The sequence below is a fragment of the Phycodurus eques genome, chromosome 19 (assembly GCF_024500275.1).
Source record: "Phycodurus eques isolate BA_2022a chromosome 19, UOR_Pequ_1.1, whole genome shotgun sequence".
Classification (NCBI taxonomy): Eukaryota; Metazoa; Chordata; class Actinopteri; order Syngnathiformes; family Syngnathidae; genus Phycodurus; species Phycodurus eques.
Window position 1 is genome coordinate 9,629,640 of NC_084543.1, and position 17,518 is coordinate 9,647,157.

The 17,518-nt window shown below is 42.7% G+C and overlaps 2 protein-coding genes across 4 annotated transcripts in view; one reads left to right on the plus strand and one right to left on the minus strand.

Moving 5' to 3' along the window:
- LOC133417894 (neurabin-2-like) overlaps positions 1–8,720 on the plus strand; it is a 21,171-nt gene extending 12,451 nt beyond the window's left edge. For both annotated transcript variants that reach the window (XM_061706107.1, XM_061706106.1), the window contains 8 exons: positions 812–932; positions 1,081–1,185; positions 3,446–3,578; positions 5,037–5,189; positions 5,400–5,453; positions 5,540–5,769; positions 5,840–5,936; positions 6,906–8,720. In XM_061706107.1, coding sequence (XP_061562091.1) covers positions 812–932; positions 1,081–1,185; positions 3,446–3,578; positions 5,037–5,189; positions 5,400–5,453; positions 5,540–5,769; positions 5,840–5,936; positions 6,906–6,956 — 944 coding nt within the window. In that variant the 3' untranslated portion in view covers positions 6,957–8,720. The remainder of the gene's footprint in view (positions 1–811; positions 933–1,080; positions 1,186–3,445; positions 3,579–5,036; positions 5,190–5,399; positions 5,454–5,539; positions 5,770–5,839; positions 5,937–6,905) is intronic.
- prdm9 (PR domain containing 9) lies at positions 7,741–17,127 on the minus strand. Of its 2 annotated transcripts, none has more exons than XM_061706105.1 (7): positions 16,915–17,127; positions 16,694–16,798; positions 15,641–15,697; positions 15,285–15,562; positions 15,105–15,172; positions 14,178–14,368; positions 7,741–11,035 (listed from the first exon to the last, which is right to left on the minus strand). In XM_061706105.1, the coding sequence occupies exons 1-7, from the start codon at positions 16,931–16,933 to the stop codon at positions 9,123–9,125; spliced, it is 2,631 nt and encodes an 876-aa protein (XP_061562089.1). In that variant the 5' UTR covers positions 16,934–17,127; the 3' UTR covers positions 7,741–9,122. The 2 variants fall into 2 exon arrangements, with proteins under 2 accessions (XP_061562089.1, XP_061562088.1); XM_061706104.1 differs by having other exon boundaries at positions 7,741–11,038.
- Between the last annotated feature and the right edge of the window lie 391 nt (positions 17,128–17,518).

Here is a 17,518-nt window from a genome sequence, read left to right on the forward strand (position 1 = left end):
AACATTGCTCATTAACTATTTTTTCAGAATAAGACTTTCTTCTCGAACATTCTCTAAAAAAAGATAACTGTATTCTCATAAGATTACGCTTATTTTTCTGGAAAAAAAATACAACTTGATCCTCATATTAAGCCCTTATTTTTCGTGAAAAATAAAACTAATCTTTCATGAGCCTTTTAACTCTTGGAAAAGTATAACAATACTTGTAATGTTATTTCTCTTTAAAAATGTCTTTATCCTATTACAGCTTTTATCCTCAAGATCTATTACGACTTTATTCTCATATGATGCCTATTTTTGTTTAAAAATTGACTTTTCCCCCTTAAAAATATGACTTTATTCTTGAAATATCCCGCAGATTTTTCTTTACCCCAATTTTCTCAAAAATACAATTTCATTCTTGCATAATTACATCTTTTTTTCCTCTCCCCAAAATTGACTGTCAATTTTTACTTTTTTATGGAAAAGTAATTACTTTATTCTTGCGATATTGAGGCACTTTTTCTAATTTTCTTCATTCTATTTGTGTAAGATTAATAATAATGACAAAGTATATTATATTTGTACACTATATTTTTAAAAATCATTTTTAGAGTGGCTAATGATGCCAATAGAATAATGTAGAATTAATGATCTCTGAGGCTAGACTGGTCTGAAATGAGTGTTGAGCCTTGTAACACATTCAATGCCATTGACGGTTTTAGAAGTCAAATATCCATGTTAACTGGGAAGGCTGGCAATGAATGAGTTAACATACCCAAACGAAAAAGCAGCATACCTTTAAATGAAGCCGGTTTGTCTTGACTTCCAGATGAGGACGGCCTGGGCATCAGCATCATCGGCATGGGCGCCGGAGCCGACATGGGCCTGGAAAAGTTGGGCATCTTTGTCAAGACCGTCACTGAGGGGGGAGCGGCACATCGCGACGGCAGGTGTGTTCTCATGTCGTCATCAAATATCAATATGTTACTTTAGAATGTGTTCTAGGTAATGGTGTGTACAATATATGGACAAAGTATTAGGACACCTCTAGGAAGTGCTTGTAGGCGGTGACATTGGTGGTTGTGGTGCTCTGTGCAGGATCCAGGTAAACGATCTGATCGTGGAAGTGGACGGGACGAGTTTGGTGGGAGTCACCCAGAATTTCGCTGCTTCCGTGCTAAGGAACACGTCAGGAACTGTCAAGTAAGATGACACGTTCAAATCATCAATATTTTGAAACATACAAGTATAATATTATTGAGTTACAGGATCCAGACAGATAAGTTGTAAAAGATACAAACTGCAATGACAAATAACCCACAGATAATCCAACTGCATGATTAAAGAAAAACAGAGCAGTCATTGTGTCGGCAGCCTAGACAAATGCCTGATTTAAAAAGCGTGTTAATGAATTAAAAATAATACAATGCAAAAAATATATATATATTCTTATTGTCAGCAGATTGAAAGACTCATCACTGGCATCGTGCTAACTCACCAAGCTAAATTGAAAGCCAAGCCCTATAATAGTAATGTAATACTATTACTGTCATTATTGTGTCTTTGAGTCCATAAAGAAAGATAGAAGATAAAAGTAACGAAGTGTTAGTGTTAGGCTGCCCCAGGACAACCATTCTATTATTTTCTTAAATGAGTGGTTTTTTTTTGTGAATAATAAAATAAAACATTAGTAATATGAACAGATTTACATTTGCATTCAATGTTATTGTATCTATATAAATAATTGGTAAATTAATTAGATATAATACAATTCCCAAATGGAATTATCTTAATATTCAGATACACTATTTTACATGCATATTGACTTTTTTTTAAACCTCATTTACAAATGACCTGGCCTATCTGTCAATGTCAAAAAGCAAATGTCTCTCTCAAGCTTAAAATTGTACCCCTGGCTTAGCCTGATATGTTTGTCTTTAATTTTCAAAGCAAAAGCAATTAAATAACAATTGTGACAAACCACTAATGGTGGGATCTTTCACGTAAAGAAATAATGGGACAGTAATGTGGAATGGATTGTTTTGAGTAAGCAAATAGCTTTTTGAAGTTGGCGTACCAACGGTAGTATTTTCAAAGCTTCTTGTGACATCCTTGCTAATTAAGAGTTCCTTTGGCTAGCTTCACATCTCATTCATTCATTCATCTTCCGTTCCGCTTATCCTCACACGGGTCCCGGGCGTGCTGGATAGCCTAACCCAGCTATCTTCGGGCGAGAGGCGAGGTACACCCTGAACTGGTCGCCAGCCAATCACAGGGCACATACAAACAAACAACCATTCGCACTCACATTCACACCTACGAGCAATTTAGAGTCTTCAATTAACCTACCTTCACATCTCTTATTAACAAAAATTATGTTTTTATGTAGTTTATTAATACAATGTGTAATTCTTTTGCACTGAATCATCATCTTATGGCCTTGAACGCAGCATCACTCTTTGGCTCTTTTTACGTGACGTCTGCACGTCATTCATAATGACTTGGGAAGATCAGAGGCCTTCACAGACAGCTCATGCATTATGGATTGTCATAAAAAAAAAAATACAATGGGGCGACAAACATCAGGAAGTGCGCGCATTTAATTACCCGAAAATTGAAAGGCTTAAAGACCAGCTGCCGCGATTCACGTCGTCTTCACTCTGCTCTTTAATTAAGAGTTTTTGTTCGCTTTGTAGTCATCGTAACAAAAGGAGAAAAAAGGATTGGTATTGGGTAATTTAAATTTGTGCTTTTTTTCTTCTTTTTTCATTATTATTCTTAGGTCAAATAACTTGCTATATTGAGGGTTTTCCTATTCTCCGCTTTGGAAATCTTTAGAAAATTCAGCTCTTGAAGCCAGTTTCACTAAGCAAACCAAAATTCAGTAGGTGTGTCTATCATGAGTGGACCCACAAAAAAAAAGTTTCAAGAGGCCATGCCTGAAAAGACAAAGGAAGTCTGCTGTTTTGCTTTGCAGCGGCCATTTTAAGGTCACGTTGGCCATTTCCCTTCAAAGACGAACTCATACTGGAGATTTTGTTTTAGGATTGTTACTAAATGAGCACTACGGATAGTAGACAGATAAATGATGCAACATTGCAAAACATTTTAGTTCTTGCCATTGCTTGTGGGCGAAGCATGGCAGCGAAATTTGATGACTCGCCCAAAAAAAAAACCCCTAAAATCAACCACAAGAATTGACTGAAAATTCAGCCCCATGAAATTTGGTTTGTGTGTCTATCATCATTCGACTCACAAAAAAGTCTCAAGAAGACTTGCCTGAAAAGACTCGGGAAGTCGGCAATCTTACTTTGAAGCAGCCATTTTAAGGGTCACGATGGCCTTCAAGGGGTCCTTCAAAGACAAATTCAACCTTGAGATTTTGTGGGATTCTTTCCAAATTTTAGCCGTTTTCAGCTTTAATTATTACTATTATTGAATGATTAACAATTGCATTATGCAGGTTCTTCATCGGGCGCGAGAAGCCAGGCGAGCAGAGCGAGGTGGCGCAGCTCATCCAGCAGACACTGGAGCAGGAACGCTGGCAACGTGAGATGCTGGAACAGCGCTACAACCAGTACATGGAAGAGCATGAGGTCCGTCCATTTTTTTTTTTAAATGTTTTTTTTTTTGGGTGGAATAAAAGTGCAAGACTCGTCAATGTGGAATGTGTGGCAGGGCAGCGGTTGCGCTGTGCCGAAGCGATGAGGGGAAACGCTGAGTAATCCATATTTCTAAACCCCCTTCCCCACCCCCACTGACTCGGAATTCTGCCTGCCTTCTCAGCTGGGTTGCTTCATCAATATTTAGCCAGAATTACTTCCACTTCAAGAAGAAAAATGCATTTGTGTGTATTTTTATACACAGATCGGTCAAATCATTAGGCAAGTCTTCACATATGAATGAGAGCCATCCAGCACAACAAAGAATTTAACCTTGTGCTTATTACTGTGGTGCGGCACGGTGACCGACTGGTTAGAGCGTCAGCCTCACAGTTCTGAGGACCCGGGTTCAATCCCCGGCCCCGCCTGTGTGGAGTTTGCATGTTCTCCCCGTGCCTGCGTGGGTTTTCTCCGGGCACTCCGGTTTCCTCCCACATCCCAAAAACATGCATTAATTGGAGACTCTAAATTGCCCGTACGCATGACTGTGAGTGAGAATGGTTGTTTGTTTCTATGTGCCCTGCGATTGGCTGGCAACCAGTTCAGGGTGTACCCCGCCTACTGACCGATGACAGCTGGGATAGGCTCCAGCACGCCCGCGACCCTAGTGAGGAGAAGCGGCTCAGAAAATGGATGGATTATTACTGTGGTCATCAAACTGCACTGCAACATATTTCGCTAAATAAGGTATCCAAAATGTTAGAAACAGCTCTCGTACGACCTCGCTTGTCATCGCCACGGTAACATGACAACTACAAAATGGCTTCTAGGATTAACATTGTACCTCCTGAACGGTTGTTTCAGCACTGCACGTGCACGGTGGAAATGACCTTTTCCACTGGAGACAATAACAGGAAGTGGATCCATTCATCGAGAGTGGGTGGTTCTTGAAAAGCATCAAGAAAGGGTGGAAGATGGAGCGGGGTGGGGGGGGGGTTGTTTTGCAATCAAATAGGAATTAATTCAATGGCTGTTTTGCACCATCTATTGGCCGTTTACCGTACTCCACCTGTTTTTTCCTGCTCCTATTAACCCCTTACAGCAGTGATTCCCAACAGCTGTTTGAGGCGATACAGTGTGCTGTGGGAAATTATCCATTTTCTTCGAATTGGTCCAACACCTTTTATATATTTACTACCAATAAGCTATCTTTCGCCCTGCAATTGGCTCTATCTATATACTTTTTGTGACATTTACTGTATGTTTGGTGGTGAGCTGTGAGAATTTTCTCATGTAAAATATGTGCTTTGGCTCAGTCAATATTGGGGAAACTCTGCCTTAAAGCAGGGTGAGCAGACCTTTTCAGCAGTTCCCTCCCGCTGTCATATGGGGTACCTAATTAAAGTGTAAATTTTGATGACGTGGAGGTTTTTACCACTCCTGTCTCGGCAGGGTGGTGAGTACGGCACCGACGAGGAGGAGGATGAGGACGAAGATGTCAGTCCGCAGTACACAGGCGCCATCGAGGTGTTCGACTTAGCGGAAAACGAGGACCTGTCGCCGCTGGAGACGGACCCCGAGAAATTGGCCCATAAATACAAAGAGGTGTGCGGATCCACCACCATCTTTCACAACATAAACAAACAGAATGACAATACAATAATAATAATGATCCAGAGTAATGCGCAGTGTAGATGTCATATAATTAATGCGATTCCTCTTGACAGTAACTGCCACGTCACGCAATGGAAATCAGAACACAGTTTGTGTTCGACCTTACATTTGCAATTTCTCACCTGTGGTCCTCTTGTTCAGCTCCAAATAAAGCATGCCGTGACTCAGGCCGAGATCCAGCAGCTGAAGAGGAAGGTACGCTGGCTTCATCCGCAGAAGCATCTCCGTTCCTCTCCGTCTTTTTGTTTTTGTCGTAAGGAACCATTTCTTTGCCCTCGCAGCTGCACCACGCCGAGCAGGACAAGCAGCGCTGGCGTATGGACAAGGCGCAGCTGGAGCAGACCCTGCAGGAAAACAAGGAGCGCATGGAGAAGCTGGAGGGTTACTGGATGGAGGCGCAGAGCCTGTGCCAGGCGGTGGACGAGCACCTGAAGGAGACGCAGGCGCAGTACCAGGCGCTGGAGCGCAAGTACAGCAAGGCCAAGAGGCTCATCAAGGAATACCAGCAGAAGTAAGACCAACATGCATCACTTTTCTTTAACTTCTTTATGAACGCCCATTCATCCCGATTACTTCTGCAGGGAAATCGAGTACCTGAAGAAGGAGACACAGCGATGTGCACAAGTCGGAGCCGAGGCGTCACTCCTCAAGGAGGAGTCGGGTCAGCTGCAAGAACAGGTCAGTGACACTCATCCACACAAACAGAGAGGTCCTGCTTAGTGAGCAAGATTATGCAAGGAAGAAAGCATTATATTTGGCTCCAGAAAAAGGGGCACATTGAGCATTACAGTCTGCTTGCAAGTGTGGCCAACAGATCCAGCGGTGGCTAAAAAAATAAATAAAAATGCTTGTTTGGCCACTACTTGGTAATGTGCAATGTGCATTACCACCACCTACAGGAGTGAACAGCGTTGCCGGGTATATTAGTATTTGTTCGGCCTTGGTCTTGCTCTTTACTGAGTGACATTGGAATTTTAATCTTATACAATAAGGCATCTTTTTTATAAGATTCTTACAAAAAAAGGTGCAGGGAGCTCCCAGGTTAAGCAACATGTCTTATAAAGTTATTAATTAAAATTTAAATAAATAAATAGTGGGGGCACGCCAGTGGACAACTGGTTAGCACATCTGTCTCACAGTTCTGAGGATGGGGTTCAAATCCCGGCCCCCCCTGTGTGGAGTTTGCATGTTCTCCCCGTGCCTGCCTGGGTTTTCTCCAGGCAGTTCGGTTTCCTCCCACATCCCAAAAACATGCATGGTTGGTTGACTGAAGACTCTAAATTGCCCATAGGTGTGAATGTGTGTGGGAATGGTTGTTTGTTTACATGTACCCTGCAGTTGGCTGGCGACCATTTCGGGGTGTACCCCGCCTCTTGCCTTAAGATAGCTGGGATAGGCTCCAGCACGCCCGCGACCCTTGTGAGGATAAAGCGGTACAGACAATGGATGGATGGATAAATAAATAGTTCCCTGAAGTTCACCCAGTTTTAAATTGATTTCTTATCGAGTATCTGATTTTTAAAAAAGGCCAATGCTGATATGCATCACAATGCCGAATATCTGATAATCACCCCGGACGATAATTGGTCTATCCCTATTTGGGATACATTTAATGAACTGATGTCACTGTTCTGTGCTTCGGAGCAGGTGGCCGACCTGGAGTGCCGTGTGGAGGAGCTGAAATCTGAACCTTTATAAGAAGCATTTGGGGGGGTAAAAAAGAGAGGAGGAAGGAAAACACGAGGAGCTGCAGGGTATCTCTAAATTTACTCTCCATGTGGAACCCTTTTTCTTTCAAACCTGGAGAGTATTTCATCCCTGAGTTTGTTATTTGTGACACGTCGAGCTGTCATTTTTTTTTTTTTTTTTCCAATTGCCAAACGAAAACAAAACGTCCTCTCTTTCTTGTTTGGTGACTTTTTCCAGCGTGTACAGAACTGACTGTTGTATAGGTGTGGTTTAACAAGAGTTTTTAATGTGTCAAAGAATTTAACACATCATGTAAACTCTTAATTAGACACAGGGTTATTGCTGTAAACTTGATGTGAAATTGACAACTGAGGTGCTTTGCCAGGGGATCAAAACTGGACTGATTGTAACCATGGCAACCACCTGCTGCCTAGAAGTGTTTGTGTATTATTATTTACACACATAAGACTCATGAATAAGAGTCCAGGCCTCTGTTCATTTATGACTACTAACAAGAGTGGGCCAGTACCAGCAGAGGACATTTTACAGTCTGGAACCAGCAGCTGCAGCACAAGGAAAAACAAAACAAAAAGACACATACACACACTGCCTGAATTGAACGCCACACACCTGTGTCGCGCTACCACCGCCATCTTTGTAGAGCTCAGCTTCTATTTTAACTTCATATTTATAACACAGACCCATGAGCAAACAAAAATATTATGTAAAAAAAAAAAAAAAAAAAAAAAAAAGTAATATATCCAAGTGACTGAAATGAAGAAAAACAGGCAGTTGTATTTTTCCTAATAATAATAATAATAATAATGATGATGATAATAATATGTACAGTGCACATGCTTTGCATTGTGTTTTGTGGATTAAATGGTCAACAGTGGTGGACAAAGTGCTTGTTTTTATTTCAACTGTGCACTAAGGACGGCCATTTGGTTGATCGAGAAAATTAACGTTAAATATTTTGCATACTATTGAAAATGGCATTCAAAATTATTCAACCTCGTTGTCAGAGTTCTTGAAATAGCGATATACAACTAACATGACACCATTTATTAAAATTAAGTGTGCAACAGCATGTATTGAACAGAATGCTACCTGATAGCAGAGGTCTGCGTGGATGTAGTTCACGTAGCTGATGTAGCGACGTTATAGCCACAGAGATAATTAAATGCTCTTCCACTAGACTGCAGAATGTACATAATTAACCTGTGTATCCACTTTTTGTGACAATTTGTTTTGGCGCTGTGCCGTGAGATCTTTTGTATATAAAACAAATTGTTTTATATAATAAAGGTTGTGAAAAACTGGTCTAAAGCATTGTTTCCCAACTTTATTGAGCAAAGGTATATATTTTTCATTACAAAAAAATATAAAGGCACACAATCAAATCAAAATGTCACAAAAACTGGATACACAGGTTAACTGAAGTTATGCACAACCAATTCAGCAGAACGAGACAAAGCACTTCCTACCTGCTCAGGTAACTGGCCTGCGCCTTCATACAGGAGACCGGGAAAAAGCACCTGTAGGAACTTTAAATGTCTACAATGTCTTTTGTTTTACACAAAATATCTCCAAAAGCTATCGACGACGACCACCTCGAATGTTTTGGCTTTGTTGGTGTTTACGTATATCATGTCATATCATATGCATGTATAAATACAAAATACACATTTAACTTATGTCCAAAGACGCCAGTTTCGGTAAAAAACTAAACAAAAAAAAACATCATGCCACAGCCCGTAGTTATCATAGTTTGGCAGCTAACCTGTTTTCAGGGTATAGTCACTTGATTTTCTACCAAAGGCGGATTATGTACATTCTGCAATCAAGTGGAAGAGCACTTAATTGTATTTTGCTTGTCACGATACATTGCTGGTATAGATAGATGAACAAAGATACATTATTTGTAGTAATAAATAATTTTCAGACCATTTCAGTGAAATTGGATAATCTCCCGCTGCACATGTACACATGCATGTGATCACTCATGGCATACAAGTTGGGAATCACTGCTTTAGATAGCAAACAACTTTGACATGGAATCAACAGCACCTTTGGCGGTTGTGCTCAACGTAATGCGTATCCCGAATATGCACTGAACTGAATTGAACATCAAAAGCAGATCTGGACAAAGGCTGCTTGAACGTACGAAATCTCTTACGTGTGATTCTTCCGGTGGTGCCTGCGCAGATGATAGTTCCTGGAGAAGCTCTTCTCACACAAGCCGCATGTAAATATCCGCTGTCCCATGTGCAGCATGCGGTGCGCCTTGAGGCTCTGCAAGCGGCTGAAGCTCTTGCAGCATTGTTCGCACGCGTAGGGTCGCACGCCCGTGTGCTTGCGCTCGTGCCGCTTCAGGTCGCCCGACTGGCGGAAGCTCTCGCCGCAGTGTGTGCACAAGTAGGGCTTCTCGCCCGTGTGCGTGCGTAGGTGCACGGTGAGCTGGCCCGAGTGAGCGAAGCCCTTTGCGCAGTGCGGGCAGCAGTAGGGCTTCTCGCCCGTGTGCGTGCGCTGATGCTGCTTGAGGGTGTAGTGGTTGCCGAAGCCCTTGCCGCAGTCGGTGCAGAAGTAGAGGACCTTCACCTGTAGAGAGCAGGAGTGGCTTTTAAAGGCTTTGGCATTGGTGTAGCCTGCATCGCAGTGGGGGCACGTAAACACCTTGGCATCCTGCTCAACCTCTGGCTGATCTGTCGGGCTGTCGGCCAGGTACTCAGCTGGGTGGTGCCTGCGGACATGCTTGGTCAGGAAACTCTTGGTGGTGAAGGAGAACTGGCAGTGGGCACATGAGAAGAGCTCGGTGGCGCAATGGTACTTCCTGCAGGCGTTGGTGTGCTGGTGCTGCTTCAGGCCTCCGGACTCAACGAAGACTTTGCCGCAGTGCTCGCAGCGGCACAGCGGTGTGCTACGGTGAACGGTCTCCTCGTGACGGCGCAGGAAGACGGACTTGTCGAAGGTCGTGCCGCAATGTGTGCACACGTGCCGCTGCTGGTTGCACTTGTGCGCCCGCAGCTCATCTGGATTGGCATAGCTCTGATTGCAGTGGTTACAACGGAAGCATTTGTGCTTCAGGAGCTTATCGCTGCTGTCCGTGCTTGCTTTTCGCTTGGGAGCGACGAGCTGGATGATGGGGGAACTTTTCAATTTGGAGACGTGTCGCCTTGGCCTCACACAGGAAAGCCTTGTGACAGGCGCCTCAGAGGGTTGCGGGACAGAATTGGGATCGCTCCCCTCTCGGCTCTGCTCCGAGTGAGTGGTGCTGATGTGCAGCTGGAGGAGGTCCACGGTGGAGAAGGCGAGTGAACACTCGGCACAGCTAATTGACATTTCGGCAGCCACCCCAGACAGACGGCACGCTCTCGGGCGGCCTTTGCATCGCGTACGGTGACGTTGCAGGTGGCGGGTGAGGTCGCTGTACTGGCCGAAGCACCGCTTGCACACAGTGCACACGTATGGACGAAACATGTCGTGCACCAGCATCTTGTGCTTCTTGAGAGACAATTGGTTACAGAAACTTTTCCCACACTCAGAGCAAACATGGGGCTGCTTGTCCGCTTCCTGCTCTACCGCCTCACTTGCAATCCTGTCCTTTGCATCACCCAGCTCCTCGCTTGTCGTTACATCAGACGTGTTGGAAGCGCCTTTTTGGGACCCATCAACCCGCTCAGTGTTTTCCGCTACATTCGTCCCGCCGGGCTTCCTGTGAACAACCTGGTGTCGGATAAAAGCCGACGCCTGGCTGAAGCTACGCCGGCAAAGCGGGCAGCAGTAGGGACGCCTGTTGCCATGTACACACAGCTTGTGCCTCTTCAGGTGCCACGCCTTCTTGAAAGTCCTACCGCAGTCGGAGCAGGCGATCGACGTGATTGCATCGTCTGGGAGCAGCGTCAGGGCGGAAGTGGAAACCTCAGCATCTGCGGTAAGATTTTCTGTCTCGGTTTCGTCAGGGTTCGATTTCAGCTGTCGATTTGAGTGGAAGCAGTCGGCGTGGCGCTGGAGGAAGGCCTCGGTGGTGAAGGTCAGCTTACACTGGACGCACACGAAGACCTGAGACGCCGCAGGGGAGATACTCTCTGCTAGTTAGAGGAGGAAATAAGGACATTTTATTGGAGCTTTGAATTTTAAAATGATTCAATCAATAATAAAGTAGATGCAGTCTTGAGCTTAGTTAGCCTTTTATTTTAATTTATAATTTTAATTCAATTTTAATGTACATTTCCATCATTAAAAAACATTTTAACAGGTAGTTTGTTATTCTTTAAATTAAAATACAGTGGACCCCACATATTCACGGTTCGGCACCAGCGGATTCACATATTCAACAATTTTTTTTTAAATTCTTTTTTTCCTTTTCTTTTTGGGGGAAGAACCAACACTGAAAAGGCATAATGGCGGTGTGCAGTAAATTCCCACTTATTCAAGAAAGTCTTTCGTTACATTTATTTATTTATTTCTTCTCAATGCAATTATAATGGCCATCCATTACCCGCAGAGTTTCGCGAGGGTCCATGTTATTTAAATTTGAATGTCAATGTTTATTTTTAAACATATAAATATTATATCAAATAAATATTACCATAAACTTTTAATTTTAATTTTGCCTTATTATTAGGACTTATTATTCAAATTAACAGAAAGTAACTGCAATCTTGCGCTTCGTTAGATATATTCCATTTCTTAATTTAGAATTAAATTATTGATATTACTTTTTTATTTACATTTTAACAGGTATATAAAAATGTTAAACTTCAAAATAACTATGCACACATGTTGCCGCTAGGCGGACATTGCGTTCAAGTCGCGCCGCTGCTCACTGGACCCTTGATGGCGTGTCTTCTTTCAGTGTTTCAGTGACCAGGAACATGGATGGCTCTTCTATCGACCCATGAACAAGTACTATTTATTTAACATTCTTTAAATTGGAATAAACGCAAGAAGAAAAATGGTAAAGATAAGAAACTGTTTATACAAATAGTAGCATCACTGACGTGAACCAAAAATGTTTTTAATAAAAATGGATGCAGCTAGCTTCTCTACACCCAGCTAGTAAGATGCCTTATTCAGTAATGCCTCCCTTTTTGGCATTCAGCGAAAGCGGTCATTTAGGTTTAAAGAAATGTGCTGCAAATTAGCCAACAGAGCAGTTGAGCTTTTGAATGACAATGCGCTCCAGTCTTCACTCAGATCTTCAACAGATCTTTGGAAATGTGCGAAGTTCCATCCTGTTTGAAACGCTCCACTATCATTCCAGTCCCCAAGAAACCTGCAATCTCTGGTCTGAATGACTACAGGCCTGTCGCTTTGACATCTGTGGTCATGAAGTCCTTTGAACGTCTCGTGCTGGACCACCTCAAGAGTGTCACAGGTCCCCTGCTGGACCCCCTGCAGTTTGCCTATCAAGCGAACAGGTCTGCGGATGATGCAGTCAACATGGGACTGCACTTCATCCTAGAACACCTCGACAGTGCAGGGACCTACGCGAGGATCCTGTTCGTGGACTTCAGCTCAGTGTTCAACACCATCATCCCTGAACTCCTTTCAACCAAGCTTCTCCAGCTCAGCATCTCACCTGCCATTTGGCAGTGGATTTACAGCTTTCTGACGGGCAGGACACAGCAGGTCAGGCTGGGGGAGGCCACCTCATCCACACGCAGCATCAGCACTGGGGCGCCCCAAGGTTGTGTCCTCTCTCCGCTGCTTTTCTCCCTCTACACGAACGACTGCACCTCAGCGAACCCGACTGTCAAGCTCCTGAAGTTTGCAGATGACACCGCTGTCATCGGCCTCATCAAGGACGGTGACGAGTCTGCATATCGACAGGAAGCGGAGCGGCTGTAGCTGTGGTGCGGCCGACACAACCTGGAGCTGAACACGCTCAAGACGGTAGAGATGATCGTGGACTTCAGGAGGCATCCTTCGCCACAGCTGCCCCTCACGTTGTCCAGCTGCCTTGTGACAACCGTCGAGACCTTCAAGTTCCTGGGAATTACAATCTCTCAGGACCTGAAGTGGGCGACCAACATCAACTCCGTCCTCAAAAAGGCCCAGCAGAGGATGTACTTCCTGCGGCTTCTGAGAATGCACGGCCTGCCACCGGAGCTGCTGAGACAGTTCTACACAGCGGTCATCGAATCAGTCCTGTGTTCTTCCATCACAGTCTGGTTTGGTGCTGCTACAAAAAAGGACAAACTCCGACTGCAACGGACAATCAAAACTGCTGAAAGGATTGTCGGTACCCCCCTACCCACCATTGAGGACTTGCACGCTGCCAGAACTAAGACAAGGGCGTGCAAAATCCTCTCGGATCGTCTGCACCCCGGTCACCAGCTCTTCCAGCTCCTTCCCTCAGGTAGGCGCTACCGATCAACGCAAACTAGAACTAGTAGACATTCCAACAGCTTCTTCCCTCTTGCGATCAACTTCTTAAACACCTAACCTATAATTGCATTACAATAAGCTGGCAATTTTTTGACTTGAGTTCATTGTCACATTTCTGTGGGGCCAATTATGTATTACTCGTGCACTCACTGTAGTTGTCTCGCCATGCTGTACTATTTGCATATACTGGCCACTCATGCCAGAGTAGCATCTGCTCCATTTGCACACTGATTGAGGAGTATCTGTAACATTTGCACAACCAACATTGTCCCAGATGATCGCACTACTCGTCACTTTAAACCGCATACACTCCTTGAAGTCTCAGCGCCCTTTGCACAATGGTCATTGCACCGGACTATTGCAATATTAGTCATTCGAACTGCTCTAAGTGCTAGAGGACTCTTGCATCTTTTTGCACAATTGTTTTTTGTCAATGTCTTTATGTCTCCAAAGTGTTCTGTAAATTGACTGTCTGTTGTACTAGAGCGGCTCCAACTACCGGAGACAAATTCCTTGTGTGTTTTGGACATACTTGGCAAATAAAGATGATTCTGATTCTGATTAACAGGTATTTAATTTTTTTATTTGAACTATTTACGTTTCAATGTGTTTTAGTAGACATGTTTTTAAATAATTAAAATATATATTACAAAAAAATACTGTTCCAGCCACATTTCCTATTTTTTTGTTTGTTTTCATTTTAATAGCAAAAAGTAAAGGAAATAGGACAGGAAATAGCTGCTGTTGAGAGATTTGTTTGTCATATATATATTAGAAGATTGTGTTTCATGTAACAAGAAGTACCTCTTGAGTGACATATTATTTATTATTTAGTACCTGCACTCTCGAGCTTGGTCAGCCACATTTGTGTCCAGGCGTCGCTAAATCGTGCGAGCAGCTTGCCGCTGGGCCACACCAGGAGCTCGTCTCCGGCGTGAACGCTGCGGCAGCAGTGGTACAGGATGCTGCCTTTGTACTGCACAGCCAGCAGATTGCTCTCGTCCCTGCTGCGAGCACGGTTGACATACCTGCCACAGAGCAGAAACGGTAAAAAACAGTTGGAGTAGAAACACACACACAGAAGGATTATTAAAATGATGGGAACAAAAATATAACATGAAAATAAAGAGTGGTATCTCACTTTAAAAGGTGCCTTTTTTCTAGTTTAAATTTTTTTATTTCAGAAGTTTTATTTTTTTTAAGATAAAAAAAATTACAATTTCTAAGCAGAGTACTAGAAGGTTGAGAAGACTGTTTTTGAGAAAAAAACAATAATGCCCCAAGATAAGTCAGTTTTTTTTCCCCCCCGAGAAATTTTTTTTAGTCATACTATTATAATAAAGTTGGATTTTTTTTCCAAATAAAATATTTGATTTGTTTTAAATTTTTAAAAATCATAATCTGTCGATCTATTTTTCTAACTAAAAAAAAAAAAAGGGGGGGGGGGGGGGTTATATTAAAAAAATATATTTTTTAGACAAAGTTGTATTCCCCATTCCTGAGCTAAACTGATTTTTTTTTGGGGTGGGATCAGTCCAGATCTTCCAAAATATTTTTTAGATAAATTTGATTTTTCTTTATAAATTAAAATTAAAAGTCCAGGTTTAACAAGAGAAAATGACAGATTTTAACAAGTGACTTTAATTCCCATCATAAACCATGTTTTTCCTAAGAAAAAACACAGCTTTTTGTTTGTAATATTACAACTTTATTTCATAGCATTAGTATTTTTTTATTCTGATATGAAAACAATCAAAAAGATACCTCATCCAGTTTGACAGAGTTTCTGAAGAGGCATCAATGTACTCATAAACATCTTGTCCTTTGTAAATCTGCAAAATAAATGTAATATTTATTCTGTACAATGCTTAAAAGTGGCAATCATTGACTAAATGTATATTTAATGTACATCTATATACAACAATATCTAAATGGTCAACCTACCTCCCAGGAGAAGTCACTTGCGATGGCATTCTCCACACTCGTCTCTACACCCTCAAACGGTCCGAAATGCATCCCGGGAGCGAGTGGGGGGCCGTGATTGATGACCCCAACACCTGCGCCGGGAATACCAGAGCGGCCCACTGTCAGGCCGTAGGGCAACGTGAAAAGCGCTCTCTCAGGGACGCCCACACTTGTGGGAAAGTCAAGGATAAAAGATGGGCCGCCGGCCTTGAACGAGTCGCTCTGGTCTTGGAAGAGAGCAAGACACTCATCACAGCCTGGAGAACAGAAACAAAAAGTACTCACGTTTATGTTTAGCTTAATAATTAATCATGCTTAATGAATGTCTTCCTTACAAAAGCCTTCCCCTGCCTCTCCATTACCGACCAGCAACTTCTGGATTGGTGGAATCACTGAAAGGTGAAATGGAGAGAACGGTAAAGAAAAAGCTGCAATAATGAAACAACACTGCTAGAAGATTATAGCATTGTTATTTTATAGCGTCTATTTGGATTGCCCTACACTGCTCACCACCACTTGGAGGTACACTTGCACTGAGGATTACTATGATACATTACGATTTTTATTATTTATTTATTATTATGATTTTCTCAATTTAAAACATTTCCCGGGTATCTTAACATGTTTCTGACATGCTTTCGTCAAAATACCTCCAGGATCAAGACTTACAGACATTTTTACAGCATATTTCTTGTCATGGTGAAATCCACTCATTTTAAGAGCAGCCCCACATACTGCTGCGCCAATGGCGAGCCCATCTTTCGTTAAGATTGACAACAAGTGACCTGGATGGCGAAGGAACATTCCTGCTGGCATTTGGTCATGTCATCTTTGCCTTACTCAACGAGTGTTCGCAGCGGCCGGCTGCTTGCTTCTACTAGCAGGAGCAGTCCAGAGTGTGGGAAAACAAGCGAGCACCGAATACAATGACGGCATTTTTGTGGTGCACGGACAGATTGGCAGCACAAAAACACCCTGCCACCATATTGGTGACCACTTGGGGTCGCTTTCCTCATATTCCACACTGAAGCATCTGTGACTTGAAGTGTGTGCTTATTAAAGGTTTCTTTTGGTACCATTTTTTTCATCAGCGGCAGTGGCTGTCCTTGACTACTTGTGACAATACTTTTAACTAGTGGTGGTAGACTATATTAAATAAAGTAAAAATTTTGCCTTATGTTGGTAATCATATGGGCTCTTTCCTCCTGGCTTTCAACCATCGACCAACTTATTTCTCCGATAATTATCAACAATTTGTATTTTTAAACCAGACCTTATTGAACACTCAATTCATGCCTTTCTTTCTCATGTTGCGTTCAAATGCAATTCATGAGGGCTGGGGACACGGACTGTGGAAAAACAGCTCAGACGTGTGAACTTCATCGTACCTGCTGTGTCGATGTTGTCAGCGCGCAAGCAGCCTTCTATGATAACAACCTGCCCGGTGGACTCGACCCACTCTCCGGCGTCGGTCGTGCACGACATTGGGGGCTCTGTGGAAAACACATTGTGTCCATATATATATTTTTTTTATTATTCATTTTTATTTGCCTTGTACGCAGAACGACATTCACTTAGTTCACGCCGCACAAACATTGAGCTACCTTACCTTTGAGCTTAGCTAGCATTACGTTAGTGAAGTTGTCGTAGAATGACGAGTTAATCTCAAAATGACAACAAACAGTTAGCTACCCTAGACTTCGTGTGTCGCTATCGAGCTAATAGCTATCTGAAAAACAAGTTGTTTCTACATAGACGTAAGTTAAGTTTGTACATTTTCAGTTTGGACTATTTTGCTAACCACTACAACACACCGGAAGAGTTGAACTCTTACCCGGAGGTTGAAGGGCTACACTTTCTGAATAAAAGCTTTCATAACTATATATATAATAGTATACGCAGCCTACTCCAACTTTTACCTAGCTGCCATAACATAACAATGAATTCAATTCTTGTTAACCAGTTGAATTCAAGCTTTTTACACGAACTTGACACACACCGGTTGCGTTCTTCTGACTTATTTTCTAACTACGACAAAGACACCGGAAGTGTGTAGTCGCACATTTGAAACAAAGCCAGTTTAGTCCACTTCGCGCAACTTTTCTTTTTTTTTTTTTTTTTTTCGAAACCAGAAATTGATTAGTGGAGCTTCTAAAACTAAACCTGGCTAGTAAACACATCCGTCCATTTTCCGTACCGCTTAACCTCACTGG